Source organism: Streptopelia decaocto (assembly GCF_964273445.1).
Source record: "Streptopelia decaocto genome assembly, chromosome: 22".
In the NCBI taxonomy this organism is placed as follows: domain Eukaryota; kingdom Metazoa; phylum Chordata; class Aves; order Columbiformes; family Columbidae; genus Streptopelia; species Streptopelia decaocto.
In genome coordinates, this window is record NC_138677.1 from 3,884,995 (window position 1) to 3,909,708 (window position 24,714).

The 24,714-nt window shown below is 50.8% G+C and overlaps 1 protein-coding gene across 1 annotated transcript; it reads left to right on the top strand.

The window, feature by feature from the left end:
• The first annotated feature begins 4,157 nt into the window (after positions 1–4,157).
• ZNF652 (zinc finger protein 652) lies at positions 4,158–23,988 on the top strand. The gene is made up of 6 exons (XM_082071063.1): positions 4,158–4,406; positions 14,439–15,586; positions 18,735–18,882; positions 19,190–19,305; positions 20,901–21,045; positions 21,418–23,988. Exons 2-6 carry the CDS (start codon positions 14,678–14,680, stop codon positions 21,927–21,929), a joined length of 1,830 nt encoding a protein of 609 aa, XP_081927189.1. The 5' UTR covers positions 4,158–4,406; positions 14,439–14,677; the 3' UTR covers positions 21,930–23,988.
• The last annotated feature ends 726 nt before the right edge of the window (positions 23,989–24,714 follow it).

Genomic DNA, 24,714 nt, shown 5'->3' on the forward strand with positions numbered 1-24,714 from the left:
TGCTGAGCCTCTGCAGAGCTGCCCCCCAAACCCCGGTATCCGCTGCAGCCTCAGGAGGGCTGAGCGTGTCTGCTCAGAAGGGCAGAGTTAAAGCCACAGGTACCAGTGGTATCTTGGTCTGGATTCTGCTTCCCAGAACTCTGCTCTACCCTCCTGCTCTGAAGAGCTAATCTGGGGTACCAGGACACGCTGGTGGGCATTGTTAATCTTTAATTGTGGCCTTATGCTGAACTAGTAAAGGAGAAGAGAGAATGGGAACAGGAATTTCCTCTCCTTGAACTTCTACCTTGCTCTGTGCAGTCTCGAAGCCCAGCGCCTCTCGTCCAGCGGTGGTGGTTCCCTCAGACAGTGCAGCTCTTCCTGTGACATGAGCTAGCAGGAAAAACCCTTTGTTTTCCTTTTGCTTCCTTTCCCATCGCTTGAGAGGATCCTGGATTCTGCAGGGCATAGCAGGATGCCTAAAAGATAAAACATTAATCTGAAAGTCAACTGCTTGGGCTGCAGACTGGCTCAGTGCCCTGCACCTCAGTTTCTCTCCTCATCCTTGGCTGCTTTTCCTCTGGGGTAGAGCCTGGGTGGGTAACACTGTGTTCCGCTGTGTCTGAGCCCCACAGCCCAGCTTTTATTGTATTTTTCACCCCAAAAGGTCCTATGTTGCTTAGCAGAAAAAAAATTATATGGTTTCCAGGACAGCATAATGTCACCTACTGCTGTACTGCTGCTTCTGGAGACAGCTGCAGACAGCTGCTATCTGAAACAGCGCAGCAGCTTAGGGAGGAAACAAAGATTGGTATCGCCCATCCCTGGCGCTGCATGCAATGAGGAGGACACTTGAGGGCATTTGCCACACTGGCTGTACCCTGGAGAGAGGGGAAATGCCAGAGAGAGAGGGCAAGGGAGCCACAACATCTTCCTGAGCACGGAACAAGGTGAAGAAAGTTGCCTCTAGAAGTTGGACACCAGCGTGAAGGGAAAGCAGAGATGACAGCAAGGAAATCAGATAAGGATCTGTGGCTGCGAGGCAGGTGTGTGCGAGGGAGCGGATCATGTGCAAGCAGAGATGTGGGACTGTTGCTGCAGTTTGTTTGCTTCCCCCTACCTGGCTGACATGTCTTTTCATGTCAGACACTAGATCAAAGCGAGGGATGTAAATAGCTGAAACAGGCTTCCTTGTGGGAACGGGGCTGAGCGGCACAGCCAGCGGCTGCGCGGATCCCTGGGAGCAGCACGAGGGGCTGTCACCCCCGTTAGCCCGACAGCTGTAGCTGCCCTGGGTGGCGAACCCCGCACGGGGGGAGTCACTCCCCTCTGCCTCTTCCCAGGCCGCTGCCGCTGGGGACGGGACACAGCAGGGCCATGGGCACAAGTAATTTGGTTTCATCATGTCAGATGCCCTTCAGAGTCCAAAGATATTTGCAGGCTCAGGTAAAGAAAACCACAGGCTGCATCAGAGGGAACAGCGAAACACTGCAGGAGACCAAGTGCTCTCCTCGCTTATTGGAGCAAGAGAGGGCATGAAGAGCTGGGCCTGTGCTTGTCCCACGATGGGCACCAGCAGGGGCTCCACCTCTGTGGCTGTTGAAATAACTGATGGCTTTGCTCCTTTGGACAACGTCCCAAAGTCGTCCCTCTGCTAAAATTCCACATTTGGGCTTTGTCACTCATTGCTGTCTTGTTGTGGCAGATGCACAACCCCCTTCCCTTCAATGTGGAAGGTGCACGCACATCCGCCTCTTCCCCAACACATCCCCCCTCTCCTGCAATGGGGCAGTTAATAGCTCCTTTTGTTTAACCCTCTGTTGGTCAGCTAGGAGAGAGGAAGAGGCGCCATGGAGTCCGGAAGTTTCTGGGCGCCCATAGCCAGAGTGGGGGTACAGAGAAACTTCTGGAATGCCCACAGCCAGATCTGACAAGACTATAAGAACGGGGTTCCTGCCGAGGATTGCCTTTGTGTGTGTCCTCTCGGAGCAGCAGGCCAAAATGCAGCCAAGAGACCCTCCCCTTAGACCAGAATGCCATCTAAGGTAACCTCCTGGAACTGCCTCATCTCCACATGTGGGTGAGCGATAACTTAATAATTCCTCGCCGGACTAGTGAACGTATTTTCCTTAATAATTCCTTGCTATATTCAGGCAAGTGTAGGTCCTTGCTGAAACCAGGCAAGTGTATTAAATAATTCCTTGCTAAATATGCAAGTGATTTCCTCGCCAGATAAGCAAGTGTATTTTCCTTAATATAATTCCTTGCTTTAATACAAGCGAGTGTATTTTCCTGGAGTGAGGGACGGCTCTGGCATTGTTTTTTGGGAGCTACGTGTATGCACACTGTGGACCTCCATTATTCTTATTTGCTGTACCCCTCAACTGATATCCAAACCTGTGTTTTATGTTACCAGAGTGCTAACTGATTGCACAAACCCTGTTTCTAATTGGTTGTTTTGCTGGGCTTTCCCGGACAGAATAAAAGTCTGTTTTGGACCTGGTTGTCCACCTAAAACTAATTTCGGGGTCCCTCCGTGACGCTTGTTCATTCACCTTCTAAGAAAAACATTTTTCTTCCTGTTCTTTTAAATTCTGCTGCACAGCATCCTTCGCATGCACGCAGTTAACCAAGAGCAGCCACATTCCCTGACATCCTGGCGCTTTCTCAAGAAGCTGCAGGACACAAGGGTGCTGGGCTAAGTGAAGCAGTGCTGGGGCAAGGAAGAAAACTGCCAAACTTGTTCTGATCTCACCGTGGGGCTTCCCCAGCCCACCCTGCCCCTTCTGCTTGATCATGAACTTTGGGAAAGCCCCAATCCCTGCTCTGCACTTGGAGTTCAAATCTGGGCTGTACGCTCAATAATCAAGAGCAGGTCAAACACACTGGCATGTAACATCACATTTCAGGGGGCTGAGGGCGTATCGATGTTTTGCAGAACCTTAAATCAAGTGCCCTACACTGTTAGGGGGGGCATTTCCAGAAAAAAAAAAAAAAAAGCTGATGAGGAAACAAACCACCAAGAGATTGCGGACAAAAGGATTTAAAAAAAAAAGGGACCACAGCAGGAATGCAAGTCTGAGAGGGGGCAAGAGACAAAGCTACATGGCACAAGAGATTCCTGAAGTCCCTGGAAAGCAGCTCACGCTACCGAAAGGGCTGGTGCCCTTCCCCCTTTTCCTGTTTCTGCTACTCTCGCTAATTCTTTTACCACTGCCAAACCCCAACCGCAGCAGCGCTCTTCCCTCCTACACGGCACCGGCGGCGGTTTCGGGGCCGTGGAGGCTCTGCAGCTCCGGGGAGAAGCGGCACCAGCCCGGGCAGCGCAGCCCCGAACCCCACGGCCCTTCGTGAGCCCTGCACCTGCCACCAACGGGAGCCCAACCAGCAAAAAATGGGGGTTTACTTCTTGTCACATCTCCCTCATACACCAGGCCTGGGCCCTGCAGGTGGGTGTAATCAAGAAACCACAGGCCAGAGTTAAGTAGTTATTACTTGGAGGGGAGAGGAGGGTTTGAACAGTGGGAGCTGGGGTTTGGCACAGTAGCAGAAGCGACCGGCTGCTCTGGCTGGGGTGACCGGACAGGGCCTGAGCGCCGGGTCTTACCTGGCTCCAGAGGGCGGCTCTGTGACCCACAGCCCGAGGCCGCTGTGTGAGGCGTTATCCCCGTGCACCGGTGAGGAGCGGGGCCCCGGGGCCTGACACCGGCCCGGGCTGCGAGCAGAGGCCTTCACGGGCACGGGCCGGGGTGAGCCGCAGCCTGCCCGGCTCAGCTGACTGCAATTAGCGCGGCCGCTCTAATTACCCCGGCGGGTAACGGGGGAGCGGCCCCTCCTCCCGCCTCACCTGTCCGCCGCGGGGCGCCGCCCCGGCGCATGCGCACCCCCCCCCCCGCCTCACCTGCGCGGCGCGAGGTGAACAGCGCGAGGGGGGCGCGCGGGGCGACCGCCCGACAGCGCATGCGCCCCTGCGCCGGCGCGCGCCGGCCCCCCCTCCCCTCAGCCTATGGGTGTCCCGCGTGCGCCCCCCCTCCCCGCCTCTCCCCGTGCGCGCGCGCGCGCTCCCCCCCCGCCCCGCGCGGCAACCGCCTCCCCGGCGCGCGCCCGCAGCCGGGACACACGCGCGCGCGCGCGTGCGCGCGGCGGAGTCGCGAGACCGGCGGCGGCGGCGGCGGCCACGTAGCGCTGCGGAGGGAGCGCGAGCCGCGTCCGCCCGCGGGGCCTGCGCGCGGGACCAGGCGGCGGCCGCTCCGGCGGGAGAGGGGCCGAGCGCACGGACAGGCCGCGGCGGGGACGGACCGGCCGCCCTGCCCGCCGCCCGCCCGCCTCGCCGCCTCCGCCCGCCCTCCGCCGCCTCGCCCGTGCCCCCCTCCCCTCGCCGCCCGGCATGGAAGGCGGCGGGGGCGGCCCTGAGGGGATCGGCCTGGGTGAGTGCGGGGCCGCCCGCTCGGCCGGGATCCCCTTCCCCGTTCTCCTCGGGCCTGGCGGGGCCGCCCAGCAGCGCTAGGCCCGGCCGGGGGTGGGTGCCGGAGGCAGCGGGGCAGAGCCGCCTCCCGGCCGGGGAGGGAGCGGGCTGCGCGGGGGGAGCGCCGTGCGGGCCCGGGGAGCGGCCGGGAGCCCCGCGGGGGCGGGGGAGCCCCGGGGGTGCCCGGGAGGGGCTGTGCCACCTGCCGGGGGAGGGAGCGGAACCGCACCGAGCGGGGCGGCACAGATCCCCGCCGGCCTCGCACCCTCCCCGCGGTCTGTCCCGCTCCGGGTCCCCGCACCCGCCGGAGGTGTCACCGGGAGCGGACACGGGCCGGTACCGGCCCCAGCGGCGGGGCTGGGGGGAGGAGAGAAATCAGATGTTTTCTTTCTTCCTCTGCCTCTTGCTCGGGTACGTTCCCCGGTGCTCTCCGGACAGATGTTGTGGCGTGTGCGTCCGAGGGGGCTGCGCTTTGGTTTGATTTTTAACTGGGCTGTGGGCAACTTTTGGTGCTGTGGATGCGTCGGTACAGGTATTGTTAGAATGGAAAGATGTGCTGAAGGGTCGCGTATCTCTTTGGTCTTGGGAGTATTATATAAGTCTCTTAAATCACCACTGAGTTTTGGCATCTTGTGCAGGAGAAGTGATTGAAGTCAAAGCGACAAAGTGCTGCAGACATACAGGGTGTGAGGAACAACGTGCGTTTTCATCCTTCCAGGGGATGACCTGAGCTGTATTGTTCTGGGAACAGCAACTGGCACATGCTTTGTTGACAGTGGTGTATGCGCGGTGGATCAGGACGGCGATGGGTCTGCGTGCGGGATGAAGGAGCGTGGGTTTGTCACGGGTGCTCTGTGCACTGTGATTTGCCACCGTGCCCATTGCAGCTCGATTGTTGGCGTGTAGCACTTGGGTGCTCGTTCTCTGGAGGTGTCTGGTGCGTGGTGGTAACAAAACGCGTTATATAGGCGCAGGAGCGTGAATGCTGGTGTGGTTAAAAAGGTAGGAAAACGTCGTTTTTAAAGGATTTGGTTTGTACAACTGCATTAAATAAATGTTTTCCATAAACAAGATCCCATCTCCCATCCTTGGTACCACGTGCTGTGTCGGTGCCTGATGGTGGAGGGGTGTACCAGCGCATATCTGAGATAGGCACAGGTATATTTAAGGTGATTACAAAACTACATGTCATCAGTGACCTATTTCTCTGTGGCACACTGTAACGCGCCTCATCAAAGAACACATTTCTTCCTAGCCCCACAAAATAGACATAATTGGAAGGAAGTACCAACCAATTGAGAAGATGGATGTGTTTTCTAGCAACCTGATTCTGGGGATTGTTACTGTATTAAAACATTTTATAACCGTTCTCGTGGTTAAATTCCTACAACACAGAGCAGCTGATCTCTTAATGTATTGTGCTGTGAAACAGCTCTCTCCATACAAGATCCAGATTTTGGCTTCTGAAATGATGAAATAAAATAATCTTTTTTTTTTTTAAGACAATATTAGTTTACATTTTCCTAAATATGCGCTATTTGGGTTTTTTTCAGAATCTTATTATATGAAAGTTTGGGCTTTTTTCCCCACGATAGTTAGAAAAAATGTGGATTTTTATGTGGAGGTTGTTTTATGATCATGAAGTTATGCACTTTAAGTATGAAAGCAGCCACTGAGCAGCTCGTGTCTGCAGCTGAGATCACCCTGTGATGTCCCGAGGCCGCATGGCTGAGTTATTTCAGACACCGCTTTCCAGTAAGTCTGTAGTTTTTAACCTGCTCTCTCTGTGGATCCAAATGCCTGACATCCAGCTGTTTCCACTGTAAATACCAGGATACTGTTTTCAAAACTTTGCAATGACTCCTTTATTGTATCAAAAGTCTAAATAACTAATCTCTGTTAACATAAAGGGGCATTTTGTCTAAAGTGACAGTTTTTTTGCCTTTGAGAACATTTTAATAAAAATATTCTTTGTTATTGGAGTTGCAAACGCTGTTTAAAAACATACTCCAGCAGCTCCAGCCCGTTCCCAGTTGCAGCTCCAGCTCATTCCCAGCAGTTCCAGCTCGTTCGTTTTCAGCCACCCTTCCCCAAGAAGGTTTCAGAACATTCAGCGCTTTGTGCTGTCTTGCTCTCCCATTTCTGTATTTTTAATATTTGAAACTTGATTGTTTCAGTAGAAAAGTGATTTTCAGGAATGAATATGAAAGGCAAGCGGCCTGCTTGGAGATAGGTTACTGAAATTAGGATCCAGATTCACATTTGAGACAAAACCTGTTAAACTAATTTGATTCTGTCCCAGGTACTAAATACAAGTGAACAGGAAGTTCTGCAGGTGGAATTTTGGAGGCATATTTGTGGTACCTCTGCCAAGACAGACGGCCTGTTAGGACAAGGTAGTAGACCTTTGGCTTTTTTACAAGCAGAAAGTTTCGTAGTTAACAATGTACAGACAAGCGTCCATGGATCCACACACCATCTTTTATGGGAAAGTTGTACACAAAACGTTGCAAATATTTGGGTTGGAGCATAACTGAGTCTTGCAGGTGCAGACGCTCGCTAGGACTCTGCGTTTCCTTGGGCTGCCTGCTCGGGAGCGCAGTAAAATCTGTGCTCAGCGCCACAGTTGCTTGCAGGTCATGCTTATTTAAGCCTTTTCAGTGCTTATGTGATGAACAGGGAATTGTGAAATGTGTCTTAATAGTGCCGTCTGAAGACAAATTGCATACGGTGGCGCCTGTGAACTTTGCTGGCAGAAGGCAGGTGATTTCTAAGCAAGCCCGGCTGCTGTCCGTGTCCGGTGTCCTGGCTCCGCAGGTACTGTCACGCCTGGCTCGCTCAGAGTTTTGGACACTTGCTGAACACAAGTATTTATGGTTTGTGAGTGATGCAGCGATTTCTTGCTACACATGTTTTAAAGCAGCAGCTTTCCTTCCCGCTCATACCTGTGTCATTTTTCTGGTTCTGTCCTAACAAACGGCACCTTTCCGTACCGTGATCGGAGCTCTGTCCTTAATTCCAGTAACTTTCCCTTTTTTGCTCTTTCAGGCTAGCAAATTAGAGGTGTTTCTGACATCAGTGGTGCGGTCAGATTCAATGCCCTGATGAAAATACACGTTGTGGTGTATAGATGTGACTTCCCAAGTCTTTAGCAGGGACAGAAACGTATCCTGATCAACCTTATTGCCCATGTCATGTAATAGTAAAAATGGCTGCTGAGAATCTCCAGTTTGCTCTATTGTAACGTGCATCTCTTGCATCATTCGTTTCACACTTACCAGCTGCAGGACTAAATCTATTAGTCAGAGTGAAGTGCTGTGCTGACTGCATTTCAAAGCTCTGAGGGAAATTATGTCCTGAATTTAATTGCAACTTTTTACCAGGAAGTTTTGTTTTAACACATACCTCGTTGCACTTTTCTTCTACCACTCGTACCTTTCAAAACTCATTCCAATTCTTGTGCTTTCCTGTTTGCTGTCCTCTCACTTTATTCTTTATTACGCTGTTTTCTCCTGCCTTTTTAAAAACTCTTTTCCTAGACCAGTGTGTTTTCTTTTCCCTCTCTCAGATTTTCACCTGCAGAGTTCTTGATGAGGGATCCTGCCTTCTACTTATCTGTGATGAGTTACCTAGCCCACTTATGGTGCTATAAAATCATTTAACATAATCTCTCCTGTGCACAACTGACTTCTATTATCCAGCACTCCAAGCACTTCAAATTCAGACAATAAGATGGAGTTAATTATCCCTGCTGTTGGTGGACACCCTTCTTCCCTTCGCACAAATAACCCCAGTCTTACTGAGATGCTTCCCTGTCTTGCTTAGGGTGGTAAGGAGCAGTTGGTCCTTTTTGCCAAGAGGGAAAAGAAACATTTTGGCGCTTTTTTCAAGTGTTCTGTCTCTCACCCTGAGACTGTACAGACGGCATCTTGTTGCTGAGATGTGGAATTCCTGCACCGCCGAGCAGGTGAGCTGGTTCGGAGAGCCCATCCAGCTGAACATTTATCCCAAGGGATGGTTGTTTTCCAGGCAGACTGATCTCCCAAGGCATCTCGCCTTGCAACCATAGGAATGCCAGCGTTGGCATATAAATAGGGAAAGAGTGTACGGCCTTCTTTGGCATCCAGACAGGCTTGGATCAGATTAAAATGAACAAATAACTTTGGCCTTAACTGATAATTGTCCTCACTTTGCCCAGAAGGAAATTTGAATACAAAGCGGAGATAAGATGTCCATAGCTGCATAGTGAATTAGAGGAAAAACGGGGAATACAAACAGTGGGCAGAGTATTTGTGGCCGAGGCCGGAGGTTGCGATGGAGCTGCGGTGGCGCAGGCCGGGTTTGTCACACCTCTGAACCCCTGTAGGGACGGGGACGAGCAGGGCTGGGGCACTTTTGGTTTCCAAAGGTGGAATAGGTGCAAACAGGAGTTCTCCTGAAGCACTGGTACTCGGTCAGCACTTCTGGGAAGCTGATACATTTGTGTGTTGTTAAACGCGCTTTGTTAAATTATGTAAATATTAAAAAAGCAAGACTGACTGTTTTTCCAAAAGCTGACACTGCATCTAAAGCAAGCTGTGTGTGTAACGTTTCAGGAGATTGAGGAGCTCCAAACAAGGCAGTAATGGGCGCTGAAGATAACCCCAGCCAGCGGTGCGCAGGAGCGCTGTGACATTGGCCGAGGACAAACACAATGGGGGAGCTTTGGTGTTGGCACATTTAGACTTTGTCAACACCTGATTACTTGAACTTCTCCACAGTCCTTCCAGGACAGCAGGTCTGCTGGTGACTGTTCCAGATGGAAAGGTTTATTGGTTCTGGTGTCAGCTCACCCCAAGGAGAAAGCCCTTCCCTGCACACTGACGGCAGCCGCAGGTTCCCCCGCATTTCCCTTGCTGGGCAGACAATTGAAGTAGCTTTGAGCTCCCAACTGGTCCCCATCTGCATATTCAGAGCCGCAGATACACATCTAGCGAACAATGCGAAAGAAGTGCCGGTCCTGATGAGAGATTTCCTCTAACTTTGTTAGTGTAATCATGTGCAATCTTAGAGTAAGCTAGTGATGTTTAATAAGAAGTGGAATCACTGGCATCTTTGCATATAAATGGATGGTTTCACATCTTAGTGCAGGTTTTACTAGTCTTCCAGATTTGTACGCAGATAATGATGAAAGCAAGAGTTTTTCAAGCAAAAAGGGATCTTGCCACTGAACAAGAAGAAGAAAGAAAAGCGTTGAGGTTCGTGCTGTCGTGTCTCAAACTAGTTCATAGCCAACAGAAAGCTGATTGCAAAAGCTGAGGGATTATAACGCTGCTGAATTCTGAAATGGCAACCTCTGAAACTATTTTCTGTGGAGATAATGCTTGAAAAAATTCCAGATTCCCAGTTCTGGAAATCACTGGTTTGAAAGCCTTTGTCCCTCGAACCAGATTGTTAGATACAGCCAAATAAATCATCTTAAGAAATGGAAAAAGCCTGAAGCTTTTTTATCATAGTTTTTATGTTTTAGCTGCAGGATATTATATAAGGCATTTTTCTGGAATTGGAAATATGGTCTGCTTCATTTTCCATTAGACTTTTAAAGACTTACAGGCAAATGGCCAGCTCCATACAGTGAAAATATGTTGCTTGCTGAGTTAGCAAGGTACCTATCGTAGATTATTAGAGAAATGGTGGAAACAAACAGCTGGAGGATGGGACAGTGTAGGTGCCGTACGGCACCTTGGGCTGTCACACACCCGTCAAACACCCTTCTGCCCAGGCCTTTATTTGGAGAACCGGACGGTATTTATTCACTCCCCAGCCTTTTGTTTCCCTGCCAAGACTCCCTGCAATACTGGTATTGCTGCCAGCGTTGTTGGGTTTTTATGATGTCCGTGTCGGTTTGCTTACTTGTACCAAGACAAATCCATTTGGGACAGAAATGCCCAAATATGTGGCGTAGCTTTAATTTCACCAAAATCCAAGCCACAGGGCCATGTACCGTTTCATGTCTGATCTTTTCTATGAGTTGATGGGAAAACCTGTTCCAAGTGCATTTTGAGCTTGCAGTGAGGAGAGTGATATTGTCTGGTTTTCAAAGAACAATCGCAGGAATTGGGAATGCTGTTTCCACATCTCCCCTCGCCGTGTCAACCGTATTCCCAAAGTCGGCAAAGTCCCTCGCCCTAGCAGGTCCCTTCTCCCTCCTTTCCTCAGCTCTGCGGTGCTGACCCCGCTCAGATCCATCTCTAGGGGACAGGACAGACCCTGCTCCCTCCTTTCCTGCAGCTTTGCGGTGCTGACCCCGCTCAGATCCATCTCCAGGGGACAGGACAGACCCCGCTCCCTCCTTTCCTGCAGCTCTGCGGTGCTGACCCCACTCAGATCCATCTCCAGGGGACAGGACAGACCCCGCTCCCTCCTTTCCTGCAGCTCTGTGGTGCTGACCCCGCTCAGATCCATCTCCAGGGGACAGGACAGACCCCGCTCCCTCCTTTCCTGCAGCTCTGCGGTGCTGACCCCGCTCAGATCCATCTCCAGGGGACAGGACAGACCCTGCTCCCTCCTTCCCTCAGCTCTGCGGTGCTGACCCCGCTCAGATCCATCTCCAGGGGACAGGACAGACCCTCAGTCCCAGTCAGTCTTTATTTTGCATTTACATGGGCTTGAGCACTCACTCATAGAGATGCAAAAGCCCTGAGGATGTGCTGACTGAGGCTCTGCCTGGAGATAAAACTTACCACTTAAGAGCATATTTTCTGGTTTTTTGCATATAAAGCAGCTGAGATGCACAAGAAAGGAGTGATTGTACGCTGATATAAATAATTCCCTCTTGTGTTATAGGCCTGATTACCATCCGCTGACATGATGTAACTCGCACCAGATGTGTTTTCCCACTGAGCGGGAGCCGCTGGGCCTCTGCACTATTCTGTTTCATGCACCTGTTCTGCAAACTGTGCAAGTGCAGTGAAACTTTATTCTTTTTTTCCCCGTGCTCTGAAACGTTGCTGATAAATTGAGCTGCAGGTGACGGGACCGTTTCACAAACACCGCGTGTTTTCCCGTTGCAATCTCTACGCATTTCTTGCTAACACACTGTTCAGAATTCACGTTGCCCGAGAGCTGTAGCGAGGAGGCGTTGATGCTGTGGTACTTTGAGGGACGTGCTGCAGAGCTGTGTTGCTCACAGCCGGCTGGGAGAAGCAGCGTTGGCCTTTCCATCGTGTTTGCCAGGACTCGGATCGCAGGTGAGATGAAGGTGTGGGATAGCGGGGCCGTCAGGCTGGTCCTGCTCAGGGCACACTGAGGACGTGTCGTGTAAAGCCGTGAACCTCAGCGTATGGCGCTCGCTCTGTGCCCATTTCCAGGGCAGGTAATGCTGCCAGCGCTCTCTGCTCCGTCTGGCTCTATTTTTAGCACAGATAAGGTGAAGAGATGCGGTTTTTGTTCAGAAGAAAGCGCTGTGTGCAGCGCGGCTCCCACGGGCACGTGCGGCTCCACCTACACCCCTGGCTGCACCTTGGGCTGAGCCTTTCATGTTCACAGGCTTGCGAACCTTTCTTGTGTGATCTCTGATTACCAAGTGTTAGTGTGGGTTCATTGTGCTCGTAATACAGTTATTCCTCAGTTTTATGTCTTCATAGGCTTCTTTGAGTTTGCTTTGAAACTGTGTGTCCTTTTACATTTTTATCAGAACCCTTTTGAAGTGCGTCTGAAATTCATCCCGTGAGCCCAAACTGTTTGGCATCCTTGGAAACACTCGCTTAGAAACTTAAGGGAAAAAATCTTGTGTTACAATATTTTGGGCAGTATTTGAAGCCCTTTCTCTCAGAACTGTCCACAGTCTGGTTGTGCACTGTGTGCATTGAATGTATAGGGAGGGCTCTGCTTGATGCTGTGTGCATTAAACATATAGGGAAGGCTCTGCTTGTTGCTGTGTGCATTAAACATATAGGGAAGGCTCTGCTTGATGCTGTGTGCATTAAACATATAGGGAAGGCTCTGCTTGATGCTGTGTACATTGAATATATAGGGAGGGCTCTGCTTGATGCTGTGTGCATGAAACATATAGGGAGGGCTCTGCTTGATGCTGTGTGCATGAAACATACAGGGAGGGCTCTGCTTGATGCTGTGTGCGTTAAACATATAGGGAGGGCTCTGCTTGATGCTGTGTGCATTAAACATATAGGGAGGGCTCTGCTTGATGCTGTGTGCATGAAACATATAGGGAGGGCTCTGCTTGATGCTGTGTGCATTAAACATATAGGGAGGGCTCTGCTTGATGCTGGTGGAAAGCTGCGGGTCCCTGGAGGGCCCGGGCGCTGTGCTCAGAGCGACAGTGGGTTGTTGGTTCTGCACAGTGAAGTGGTTTTGAGACCAAACAGCTTTGATAACTTAAAATAAGCCCCTTTGTTGTTTTCATTTGAAGTGGCACGGTGTTCATACTAAGTGGTTTATTATACAGAATATTCCTTAAGCGAGCGGAGGTGAAGTGACGGCAGGATGTGTAAAGAGAATAATTGGACTTTGAATAAGTGCGGGGTGGAGGTAAAGCAAAGATTCCTTTTGGTGACAAGTTTTTGCCCTTTCTGGCTGTCCAGCAGTATTCTGAGAGCGATGTTTTCTTAACGTTCCCCATTTGCTGCTGCAACTTGAGAGACACTTCATATGCTGAGGAAATAATCGGGTATCATTTTCTACATGACATCGTGACTTTCTGAGCCTCTGAATAATTCATTAGATTTTGTTAAAAGCTAAACTAATATATATATATATATAAAAATTGTATCTGAATCCATTTGGATGGAAGTTATTGCATTTGTAGTGTGGAGAGTATGTTAACCCGGTAGGATGTGGAAGGAAATTCATCATAAAAATCCCTGTCTGTAACACTGCTTTCGGTTGGTTGGTTTTTATTGTTGCTGCAATACTAATAAAGAAATGGTGAGGCTGTTGTGCAAAATCCGAGTGTTTCATACCTGTGCTGGACTCAGCCCAAGCGGAGCCCCAAGGACGTTTCCAGACTCCGGCTGGGGATCCGCTTGTCTTCACATGGAGCTACTCAGTCCATCCGTGTTTCGTTGGGGCCCTTCCTTGTCCTCTAGTCATGGGATGTTTCTTAGGCTCTGTCCTAAATTCCCTCCTGCATCCTCTAGTCGCAGGTTTAGTTCCGAGTGTGCTGTTTGGTCAGGAGTTCCAACGTATTCCTGATTTGATCCGCACAAACGTCTTGGCTTGGTGTTGTAATGCTACGCTCTCAAAATGTAATTGTCCCGGTGAAAAATAGATGTGAGAGCTTAATTACTTGTATTCATTAGGGATCACGTGGCGGTTTTTGCAAGGGGAAGTTAACGCTGTCCTGGTCCAGTTCCAGCTTGGATAACTGCAAGTGAGGTTTAGACGGGCAAATGTAATATTGTTTGGCTGCCGCACGGAGGAATGAGCAGCTGGGGGAAGGGAGAACGAGACAAAAGAACAAGTGCCTTAAATCAGGAGGCCGTGTGAGGATCTCCGAGGTGGAAACGCGCGGGGGACACGGTGTTCCTGATGTGATTTAGCGCTGCGAGCCGCAGCGTCTCCATTGAAACTCTTCATGCGGATCGTGAAGGGAGCGCTCTGTGGTGGACGTGCCCGCCGTGGGGCAGGACGGGGGGTTTCTGTGCAGGGGTGAGCCGGGTCGGGGGGCAGCGCCTTGGCAGAACCGGGAGGCACGTTGGCCGCTCTGGGTGATGTTTGTGGGGTGCAGAACATTCATTCTGAGATGAGGAACCTGCCTTGCGCATCTCGGGAGCCCAGCAACAGTTCTGACCCCCCAAAAGGTGCATGTTTGTACCTGAGTGGCAGTTTTGCTGGAGATGGTGCTGCAGGACAGTCCACCCGCAGCAGATACAGCACAGACATAATACACCCTGTGCTTTACCCCAGTTGTATGATACAAACTCAAAAGAGCTTGCTGAAGAATCTAGTGATTTTTTTTTTTAATTGACTTCGTTTTCTCTCTTGTCTTTTATAGATAAAATGTTCAACGGTTCCTTGGCAACTTTCTCCAGAAGAATAATTACTACTGCTCTGCTCTTGCCATAATACCAGAATTCTGTGACCTACACATCAGTGCTAAACACCAGCAGAGAATCGTGTTTTGTTCATTCTGTGTAGATGGAACAGGCGTCGGTCTTGAGAGCCCACCCTGATTTAAAGCTGCTTACTTGGTTTTCTGGGATTAAAGGTGCTCCATGAATCAGGGCCCCCCAAATGAGTCAAACAGCCAATTCTTGCCAACAGTTGGTTGAAAGCTGCACGGCGCATGTAGCAGGGATGGCGCAGGAGGACGGTCGCCGCGGGCAAGTGCCACCCCCGTTCTATCACGGTGCCAGCCAGGAGCTCGACCTGTCCACCAAGGTGTACAAGAGGGAGTCAGGAAGCCCGTACTCGGTGCTGGTGGACAGCAAAATGAGCAAACCGCATCTCCATGAGAGAGAGGAGCAGCCGTATTTCAGGGAGAACAGATCGGTAGGAGAGGTCCGGGCTGTGAAAGAAGACAGAGAAAACTCTGGCGACTCTGAGGAGGAAGAAGAGGAGGAAGATGAAGTGACTTACAAAAGGGAGCAGATTATAGTAGAGGTAAACCTTAACAACCAAACATTAAATGTATCAAAAGGGGAGAAGGGTGTCCCCTCCCAGTCCAAAGAGACTGCTGTTCTTAAGACCAGCAGTGAGGAAGAGGAGGGTGACAGTGGGGAAGAGGCCACTGAAGACAGTAGTGATTATGAGGAAAATACGAGGCAGAAGAAAAAAGAGGAAAGAGTGGAAAAAGTTAGTGTTGCACAAAGGAGAACAAGGAGAGCTGCATCTGCTGCAGCAGCCACAACTTCCCCATCACCCAGAACTACAAGGGGTCGTAGAAAGAGTGTGGAGCCCCCCAAGCGTAAGAAGAAAGCTGCAAAGGAGCCCAAGGCACCTGTGCAGAAATCAAAGTGTGAAGAGAAGGAGACTTTAACCTGTGAGAAGTGCCCCAGGGTGTTTAACACACGCTGGTACCTGGAGAAGCACATGAACGTCACTCACAGGCGCATGCAGATCTGCGACAAATGTGGGAAGAAATTTGTGCTAGAAAGTGAGCTGTCCCTTCACCAGCAAACAGACTGTGAAAAAAATATCCAGGTAGGTTTGCTCACCTGCTTGCCAGATTTCCAGACCTTCTGTCGTGCCCTGGATACAGCTGGCGGACACTTCAGAGGGGGAAATCTTTTGTGCAGACCAGGTTCTGACCGAGACCTTGTCTCTACGTATCAACACTCTGGTGTCTTCCGAAAGACGTAAATTGCAGGGAACAGTGTATGCCTGACGTCTGCTCCGGCAGAGCTGCTCTGGTATTTAACCGCGAGTTGGGGAGGACGCAAAGCTCCTTTAGCGAGTGTCAGACTCGGGAGTAACTGCCCTGAAAACAAGTGCCCGTGCAGCAGAGTCCTTTGGCAGGAGAAACCTCCTTCCTCAGGCGCTCAGCACCTGCAGCTGCCGCTGGCCTCAGCGTTCAAAGTATTTCAGTGTCCTGAAACATAGTACAGGTGAGGTTTCGGAGAACAGAATTGTGGCACGTTGCTGGTATAGGAATCAGGACTTTGTACAATATCGGAGAGGCAAGCAGGTGAGAAAGAAACTAGTGCAGTCAGGGTTGGAACTGGTGTTAAAATGTAACGTTTTAATCCTACCGAGATAATGATATACAAGTGATGTACAGAAGCGTTCGTGTGTGCGTACAAGTGTATGAATTCAGCAGCTAAAGCTGTTCTGGGCCTGCCCTTTTCCCACTGTGAGAAGCTCAGTCAGTCTCACTGATAGCATACAGATCTCTGCTCTTTCTCACCAGAAGATTTGCAGCTTTTAATTTTATCCAACAATGGAAGCCTGTGTTGTAACAGAACCATTCTGAAGTTTCGCTTGTGGAAAGAGTTCCAGAGTTTCTGATTCATGTGCGGTTTGTACTTTGCTCGCAGGCGCCCGCGTTCTGGTGTAACTGGGGGCACTGTTGTTTTATCTGGCGGCTCCAGTGTGAGGTTTTGCCGTGTTGAACTGGGCACGGTGTTGCCACCTCCTCCTAAAATCACCCCAGCACAGAGCAGCTGGAGCTCGACTTCTGGCAGCTGAAATGGTGACAGCTTATAAGGCAACGAGGGTTTTTTTTTTATCTGTCCAGTGAGTTTTACAAGCAAGATTTAAGACTTTTTTGTTTGTTTGCTAAAACGCTGAACTGACTTGGTATTCAGTTCTCACTGTGTGGGAGACAGATGAAATATTTATTGCTGTTTGTCTTTGCCGTCAGACCCCAATGCAGCTCTGTATAACACTATGCTATTTTTCCTTATGTTTCAGCTCAGAGGAGGAAGACTGAAGGATTATAATATAATGAGTCTTGAGCTAGTTACTAAAGTGCATAAACGCTTCAGTATGTCCTTGCCGTTTTTGAAATAAATACTTCCGAAGTTTACTGCAGGAGAGAACATTTGACTGTAAATTTAAGGAATGTCCGGTCATCCAGGTGGCTCGTTCGCTGCCTAAAATCTCTTGGCTTTAACAGGAACTAACGAGTGTTTTGTGTGTGGTACAGAGTGCAGGAGGATCCTGAAATCCATGGGCCCATATGCTTGTGTCCAAAAGTGAAAGGAAAAGAAGAAATCATAGAAATTGTGGTTTATATCCGGTACCAGAAGAGTCTGGTCCAGAAACTTTCCCAACTACTTGTAGTGCCAGAAGCGCTGCTGGTCCTCCTCACCATAGATTCAGCAATTATTTTTGTCTGTCCTGAGATTTGGAATGTGTTTCACAGCTGCCTGCTAATTTGTTTTTATTACACTTGGCAAAGGGAGTAAGGGGATATGAGAGTTTTACATTAATGTAGGGTTTAATATGTCAAGGGGGGATATGGAGCTTTGTCTCGGGAAAAAAATGGTTCTGTTATGGAGTGGTAATTGAGCTGGTGAACGTGGCTGGCTCCTCTCTGTGCTCTTCATCTCAGTGATGGAATGTGTCTGTTTTTCCAGGTAATTTCTGGTTTTCATCCTTTCAAAATTAGCACTTTCTCAGGCTTTCCGTTGTCATCTTACACCCTGTAGTAGCTCTCGGTACTGCGGATCTGAATTACTTGCTGCTGATTGTCAGTTCAATTGCAGACTGACTGCTCCGAGGGCTTGCGTCACCTGAAGCGGAGGGAGTTCTGATCATTTCTTAGCACTGCTTTCATCTTTAAGGGCTTTTTTTCCCCGCAAAGACGACAGTTTGTCCTCGCGGTGGCTGCTGGCGGCTCTCCCGGAGTCAGCACGGCGGAGAAACAGCTGCGGGTGTTTGCTGGTTCTGCACAGACCCCCAGCCCTCCCGCCAGGGAAAGCAGGAACCTGGGGATGGACCCAGGACCCCAGACGTCCCAACAACTACCAGAAAACCAAGCCACGGTTCCTTCCTCTTCAGAGATGGAGACGACCGAGCTTCCTCACATTGGTGTCTGCTGTCAAGTTTTACAACTGTGGTTATTCTGGAATTTTCAGAACTGCACAAGGATTTTTTTAATCAAGCCTTTAGCAAGAACTAACTATTGGAGAAAAACAAAGAGGCGCATAAAAGCCCATGGATCCAGCTCATCACTGACTGTCTGGGTGTTTCACAGGAGCTGTGGGAAGAGATGAAAACGTTTGCATGCTGTCATTTTAGACCTACGGTGCTGCTGATCCGTGTCAATGAAGAGTCAGAAGATAAAGGACGGAGGTGACGACTCACTGTGGGCCCTGAGCGGCTCTGCAGCCTGCGGGGTGGACGCTGCCCTGAGCCCAGCTCAGGATGAGCCTGGCCCAGGCCCTGCTGTTAGACCAGGCCTGGGCCCTGCTGTTAGACCAGGACTGGGCCCTGCTGTTAGACCTGGACTGTGCAGGTTGCGGCGCTCGGGGCTGGACGGGCTGGAGGCATCGGGGTGGTCAGCACGTCCTCCTCCACGTCCGTGCGTCCGTCCGCGCCAACGGGGCCGTCGAGGGTGCGCAGCAGCTCGTGCGCTGCCCAGTTGTGGGAATGGGCGGGTGCAGGCCGGCGTGCTCTTCAGGTGGCACCAGAACGCCGCGTGTTCACATCCTCTAATCCTGCGTGATCTGGCTTTGCTTAGGGGTGTTGTTTCAAGTGTGAAACAGTAAACGTGAGCTGAGGTGCAATGTGAGACAGTGTACAGCATTCTGGCTTGTTCTGGGCTGCGTTTTGTCATGCAAGAGGAAGATAACTCCACAAACTTGAATCTAATTCAAACTTCCTTCTATTTATCCCATTCATTCAGTGCGTTTCCTGTAATAAATCATTCAAGAAGCTCTGGTCCCTACATGAACATATCAAGATTGTCCACGGATATGCAGAAAAGAAATTCTCTTGTGAGATTTGTGAAAAAAAGTTCTACACCATGGCCCACGTGCGGAAACACATGGTTGGTGAGTTATTGGTCGTTGCTTCTGTTGGTTCTGCCTCATGTGTCTTTGTGGTTCTTGCCTCATAATTGCTGTTTTGGGGAGAAAAATAATAAGGTGAATTAAGGTGTCTGAGCTTTATCCTTAGCTAAAAGTTCAAGACTGTAGTAGGGACAGCAAGCAGACTGTGTATGTCTGTGTATGTGCTGATGTATATATGCTTACCAGCTGTACAGTCCTGACCGTTTTCCTGCTCAGCACTGGAGAAAACAATTGGTTGAAGAACTGTTTGCATTTGAGTGACCCTCTATACGTTACTGTCGTGTTGCAGCACACACCAAGGACATGCCATTCACATGTGAAACCTGTGGAAAATCCTTCAAACGCAGCATGTCTCTCAAAGTCCATTCCCTGCAGCATTCTGGAGAGAAACCCTTCCGATGCGAGGTGAGGCAGCGGCCGCTCGCGCCTTTCGATACGGCAGCAAAAGGCACCAAATGAGTGACGCTGTCGGTGGGGCACGTGGGTGGAAACGGAGTTGACGGGCTCGTATGGGAGGTGCGGTTCTGTAGAAGTTGGGGGAAGTTCGGTTGGTGCGGAGGGTGCAGCAGGAGCGCACCCAGCAGGGACGGATGGGCACGTTGGGTTTGCTTTGCTGCCGCTGTCACGCTGCTCTCAGTGAGCACACAGCACAGCAGGGCTGGAATCCCTCAGTGTTCGTAGCAAAGCCTGCCCAGTGACTTGAAACAACAGCAGGGACAGTGAAAATAAACAAAGAAATAAATAATAAGTAAATAGAAGACACCACCTCACAGCAATAAGCACCAGCTGCGGTGCGGAGCGGCTGTTCTGCTGGTGAGCAGAGTCCTCTAGTGGGGACGTGCTGCAGAGATCCTGCCGGAGCTGCATGGCTGCTCCGCAGCGCCGGCACCGGCAGAGCCACTGTGCTGCTGGTGTCACCAGCACCGGCAGAGCCACTGTGCTGCCGGTGTCACCACACTGTCACCCGGCAGAGCCGCTGTGCTGCTGGTGTCACCGTCACAGCCGCTGTGCTGCTGGTGTCACCACATTGTCACCCAGCAGAGCCGCTGTGCTGCCGGTGTCACCACATTGTCACCCGGCAGAGCTGCTGTGCTGCTGGTGTCACCGTCACAGCCACTGTGCTGCTGGTGTCACCACATTGTCACCCAGCAGAGCCGCTGTGCTGCCGATGTCACCACATTGTCACCCGGCAGAGCCACTGTGCTGCTGGTGTCACCACATTGTCACCCAGCAGAGCCGCTGTGCTGCCGATGTCACCACATTGTCACCCGGCAGAGCCACTGTGCTGCCGGTGTCACCGCATTGTCACCCAGCAGAGCTGCTGTGCTGCTGGTGTCACCGCATTATCACCCAGCAGAGCCACTGTGCTGCTGGTGTCACCGCATTGTCAGCCGGCAGAGCCACTGTGCTGCTGGTGTCACTGCATTGTCACCCAGCAGAGCCGCTGTGCTGCTGGTGTCACCGTCACAGCCGCTGTGCTGCTGGTGTCACCGTCAGCCGGCAGAGCCACTGTGCTGTTGGTGTCACCACATTGTCACCCAGCAGAGCCGCTGTGCTGCTGGTGTCACCGCGTTGTCACCCGGCAGAGCCGCTGTGCTGCTGGTGTCACCACATTGTCACCCAGCAGAGCTGCTGTGCTGCCGGTGTCACCGCATTGTCACCCAGCAGAGCCGCTGTGCTGCTGGTGTCACCACATTGTCACCCGGCAGAGCTGCTGTGCTGCCGGTGTTATCGTCACTGGCAGAGCCGCTGTGCTGCTGGTGTCACCGCATTGTCACCTGGCAGAGCCGCTGTGCTCTCTGATGGGCTCCTGGCTGCTCCCTGCTCCTTGCCAGCAGGCTTTTAGTGCAGACCCAGTTCTCCTCTCATTAAATAACACAAATTCAGTGTCAGAGCAAGCGTCTGTGTGCGCTAGTGCAGATATCTGTTCCTTCGCACGCCACTGCCTCACTTCCCGCTGTGGGACACCCCAAAACGCGCCTGGTGATTTTCTCTTGCAGAACTGCGACGAGAGGTTCCAGTACAAGTACCAGCTGCGTTCCCACATGAGCATCCACATCGGGCACAAGCAGTTCATGTGCCAGTGGTGTGGCAAGGACTTCAACATGAAACAGTACTTTGATGAGCACATGAAAACACACACTGGTAAGAGCTTATTGGGAAAAAAACAAGTACCTCCAGGACAAAATCCTTCCTGTACTTCCAGCTGTATTCCCTTCCTTGGAATTGGGGATCAAAACTGTTATCCCCCCCTAGAAAATCAGACAGGAAAGGTTAATCTGTTAGCTTACTGTTAAATGGAACTGTCTGTCCTGTGATTTGCTGGGGGGAAAATGAGAGGTTGGGCTTCCTTCCTTTTTATTGTGGTTTGAAGGATTTCGTAAAGACCGAGGGCTCCTGTGCAGCAGCTGCCTCGTTATCTGCTGCAGGCAGCGGGCACGGTGGGTTTGAGAGGCCGCAGGTTGTTTGCAGAAGTACGGTCAGTGTGAGCAGGTGTTCCGTGTCTGTGCTCGGCAGGAGAGAAGCCCTTTATCTGTGAAATCTGTGGGAAAAGCTTCACCAGCCGCCCCAACATGAAGAGGCACCGCAGAACTCACACGGGGGAGAAGCCGTACCCCTGCGACGTGTGCGGCCAGCGGTTCCGCTTCTCCAACATGCTCAAGGCGCACAAGGAGAAGTGTTTCCGCGTCACCAGCCCCGTCACCGTGGCGGCCGCTGCCCAGATCCCGCTGTCCGTGACTTCTGCCGCCGCGGTCCCCGCCGCGGTCAACGCGGCCGCCGCCCCCGCGCCCCCCGTCAGCCTGAACCCCGTCAGCACGCTGCCCCCGCGCCCCATCCCGCACCCCTACTCGCACCTGCACCTCCATCCTCACCCGCACCACCCGCACCACCTCCCGGTGCCCCCGGTCCCGCACCTGCCGCCGCCTCCGGCTCTTTTTAAGAGCGAGCCCTTAAACCACAGGGGCCAGAGCGAGGACACCTTCCTGCGGCACCTGGCAGAGAAAGGCAGCTCGGCACAGCACCACTGACCCAGCGCCGCCCGCAGCGGGGAGCGTCGCTGCCTTCCCCAGCCCCAGCGCAGGATCCTGATTCTTCCCTTGAACCGGTTCAGAAACGAGGAAACGCTGTTCTGGATCAGCAGCGCTCGTTTGAACCCGGGAACCAACAGGACCGAGACCCGATTTGCTTGAGTTTTACTGGTGACTTTTATAAATTTCAGATACTGAGACTTGTGGAATTTTATAATTTCATATCAGCTGATGAGGTATGCTTGCTTTTATATCCTGGACTTCTCCTCAAAGAGGAGACAGGCCTGGTTTTCTTTGTACTAATCGGGAAGGCTGTGAGATTAATACAGAGCATTAATTGTATCACTGTGTATCGTAATGGATTCCTTTCAGCTTTTGGTGCCGGCTATGGAGTGAGCCAGCCACGTATCACAGTATATTTGAGCATTATAAAGAAAGGCAAAAAAGTTTCTTGTTTGTGTAGCTCTCCTAACACACTCTTTATTTTACTACAGAAATTATTTTAGAGTTTTTTGTATAGACCTATTTAGTAGTCTGTTTCTAAAATGAAATGTATTTCAATAAGCGGTGTAATTTTTTCAGTGTAGCTGGACCTATGTTGTATAATAGATAAATTTTTATAATCATCAAAATGTGATTCTTAAAAGATGCATATAGCTTCTATAGTTAAAGTTATTCTTAACAACCATACAACTTCAAAGGTGCTTCAGAGAAGAAAGGAACCTGAGAGTCTCTGGAAGGTGATGTTGATTTCAGAACTTTACGTAATTTATTTTAGTAGAGCTTTTTTTTTTCCTTCTAACCGTACCGTTTCCCATTTCGCAGCCTCTGTTCAGCTGTGGGGCCGCGCTGCTCCTGCTCCCGTTCCTTTGGAGCTGGGGATGGGATCGGGCGCTGCTCTTCGGGTCGCGATTTGGGATCCTGGGAGGTGCTGAGTCGGGTGTTTGTGCCGGGTGGGTTGGAAGGGCTGCGGTGAGACAGGTGGTTCAGTCGCATCGTTCAGGAGCCGCCGCGGCGCTGTGGGTACCCGTGGAGCTCCAACCATGGGACGATCTCCAAGGCCTGGAGTCTCACATTGGGCAAATCCAGCAGTTGTAGGGTAGGAAACTCTGAGTTGTTCCTAATCCCGGGAGGTGACGAGGGGAAAGGACAAGTTTAGTGCAGGGCTGGGGGCTGGGACGCCGGGTCTGTCGGGTTTAACCCCAAGGAGCTGTTGCTGGGTCAGGTTTGTGCTTCTCTCCAACTAAAATAAATACAGCAGCGTTATGCAATCTGGGGACTTGGTGCCACCTTCAGTGAAGACAGAGACCCCATGTACTGTAAGTCCTCTTTTTCTTTAAATCCCTGCTCTTCTGTGCTGCTTTTTCAATGAAATCCCAGCGAACGGTGTGTCCAGAGATCCGTGGGGCAGGTGTCGACCTTCCCGTTCTGCTCGGTGATGAACTGGACTTGTGTGACAAACGCGGTTAATGGTTTTTCAAGAGAGCAGAGGCGGTAGCAATCCTTCCCAGCGTGACTTCTGCTGCTGAGCGCTGGGTTTGAAACACCACGTCTCTCTCTGTGGAGAACTGGCTCCTCCGTTGGTGTTTTCCGCTATTTTCTACCACCTAATCGTTAACGTTGGGTTTTTCATAACTCGCATAGGAAACTTTAGGAACCAGAAAGGGCAGTTTTGGCCCAACAAACCTACTAATTTTTGAGTGAGCTGAAACCCTTTCCAGCATTTCTGAAAAATAAAGCAATGGTTTTTTAAATGTTTTCTCTAGAATATTTATATGCATCCCCTTACCTTCTAGAAGAAAAAGCCAGTTCTGACAGTGGATTTACCCTCATGATGACTGTTATATTTCCTGCGGCTGCTCCGCCCCGGGGTTCTATGCATTCCACGTCACATTTGCAACTGCGTTTCTGTTGTGCCACTATTTGATGGTCAGGCCTGTTATTAAATGATTTTTAAATGCTAAAAAAATTATTGGTAAATCAATTGTATTCCAGTTTTGCAAAATGATTTTCTTCTCAATAAATTCACAGTATTAGGCTGCTATTCAGAATTCTAAAATCTGGGACAGTTTCTTTTCTAGTATTTAGTTCACAGCAATGATACACCTTGTGTTTTTTTTCCTTCCGAGACTTATGGAGTTCCCTTCTGCGGAAGATTAAACTGTCTGAGCCGCGTAACTACAGCCCGTGGTGGTTTGACACGATGCCAACAGGTTCTCCTGGTTACCTGGGACACACCTGGAGAGCGGCTGGAGGTGAAGTCCATCAGCACTTGCCCGTTCTCAGCACAAAACGAGCTGACGTTGCTTTCAGCCTGTTGTGTCCTGCACTATGATTAAGATGTGAGTGATTCTTAATGGAAAACATGACTTTATTCCTATATCTTATCTGCTTCTGAACTTTGAGCTCTACTGATTTTCCAGGGGTGCCCACAAAAGTTATTCAGACCTCTGTCCTTCCAGCCTGATGATATTTTTTTTTAATGGGCATATAATATTTTTAGTTCACAGAATCACAGAATGGACCGGGTTGGAAAAGACCTCAGAGATCATCAAGTCCAACCCTTGGTCCAACTCCAGTCCGTTTACTAGATCATGGCACTAAGTGCCATGTCCAATCTCAGTTTAACAACCTCCAGGGCCGGTGAGTCCAGCACCTCCCTGGGCAGCCATTCCAATCCTGACCACTCTCTCCGCAAATAATTTCTTCCTAATATCCAGCCTAAATTTCCCCTGGCAGAGTTGAAGCCCATGGCCCCTTGTCCTATTGCTGATGCCTGGGAGAA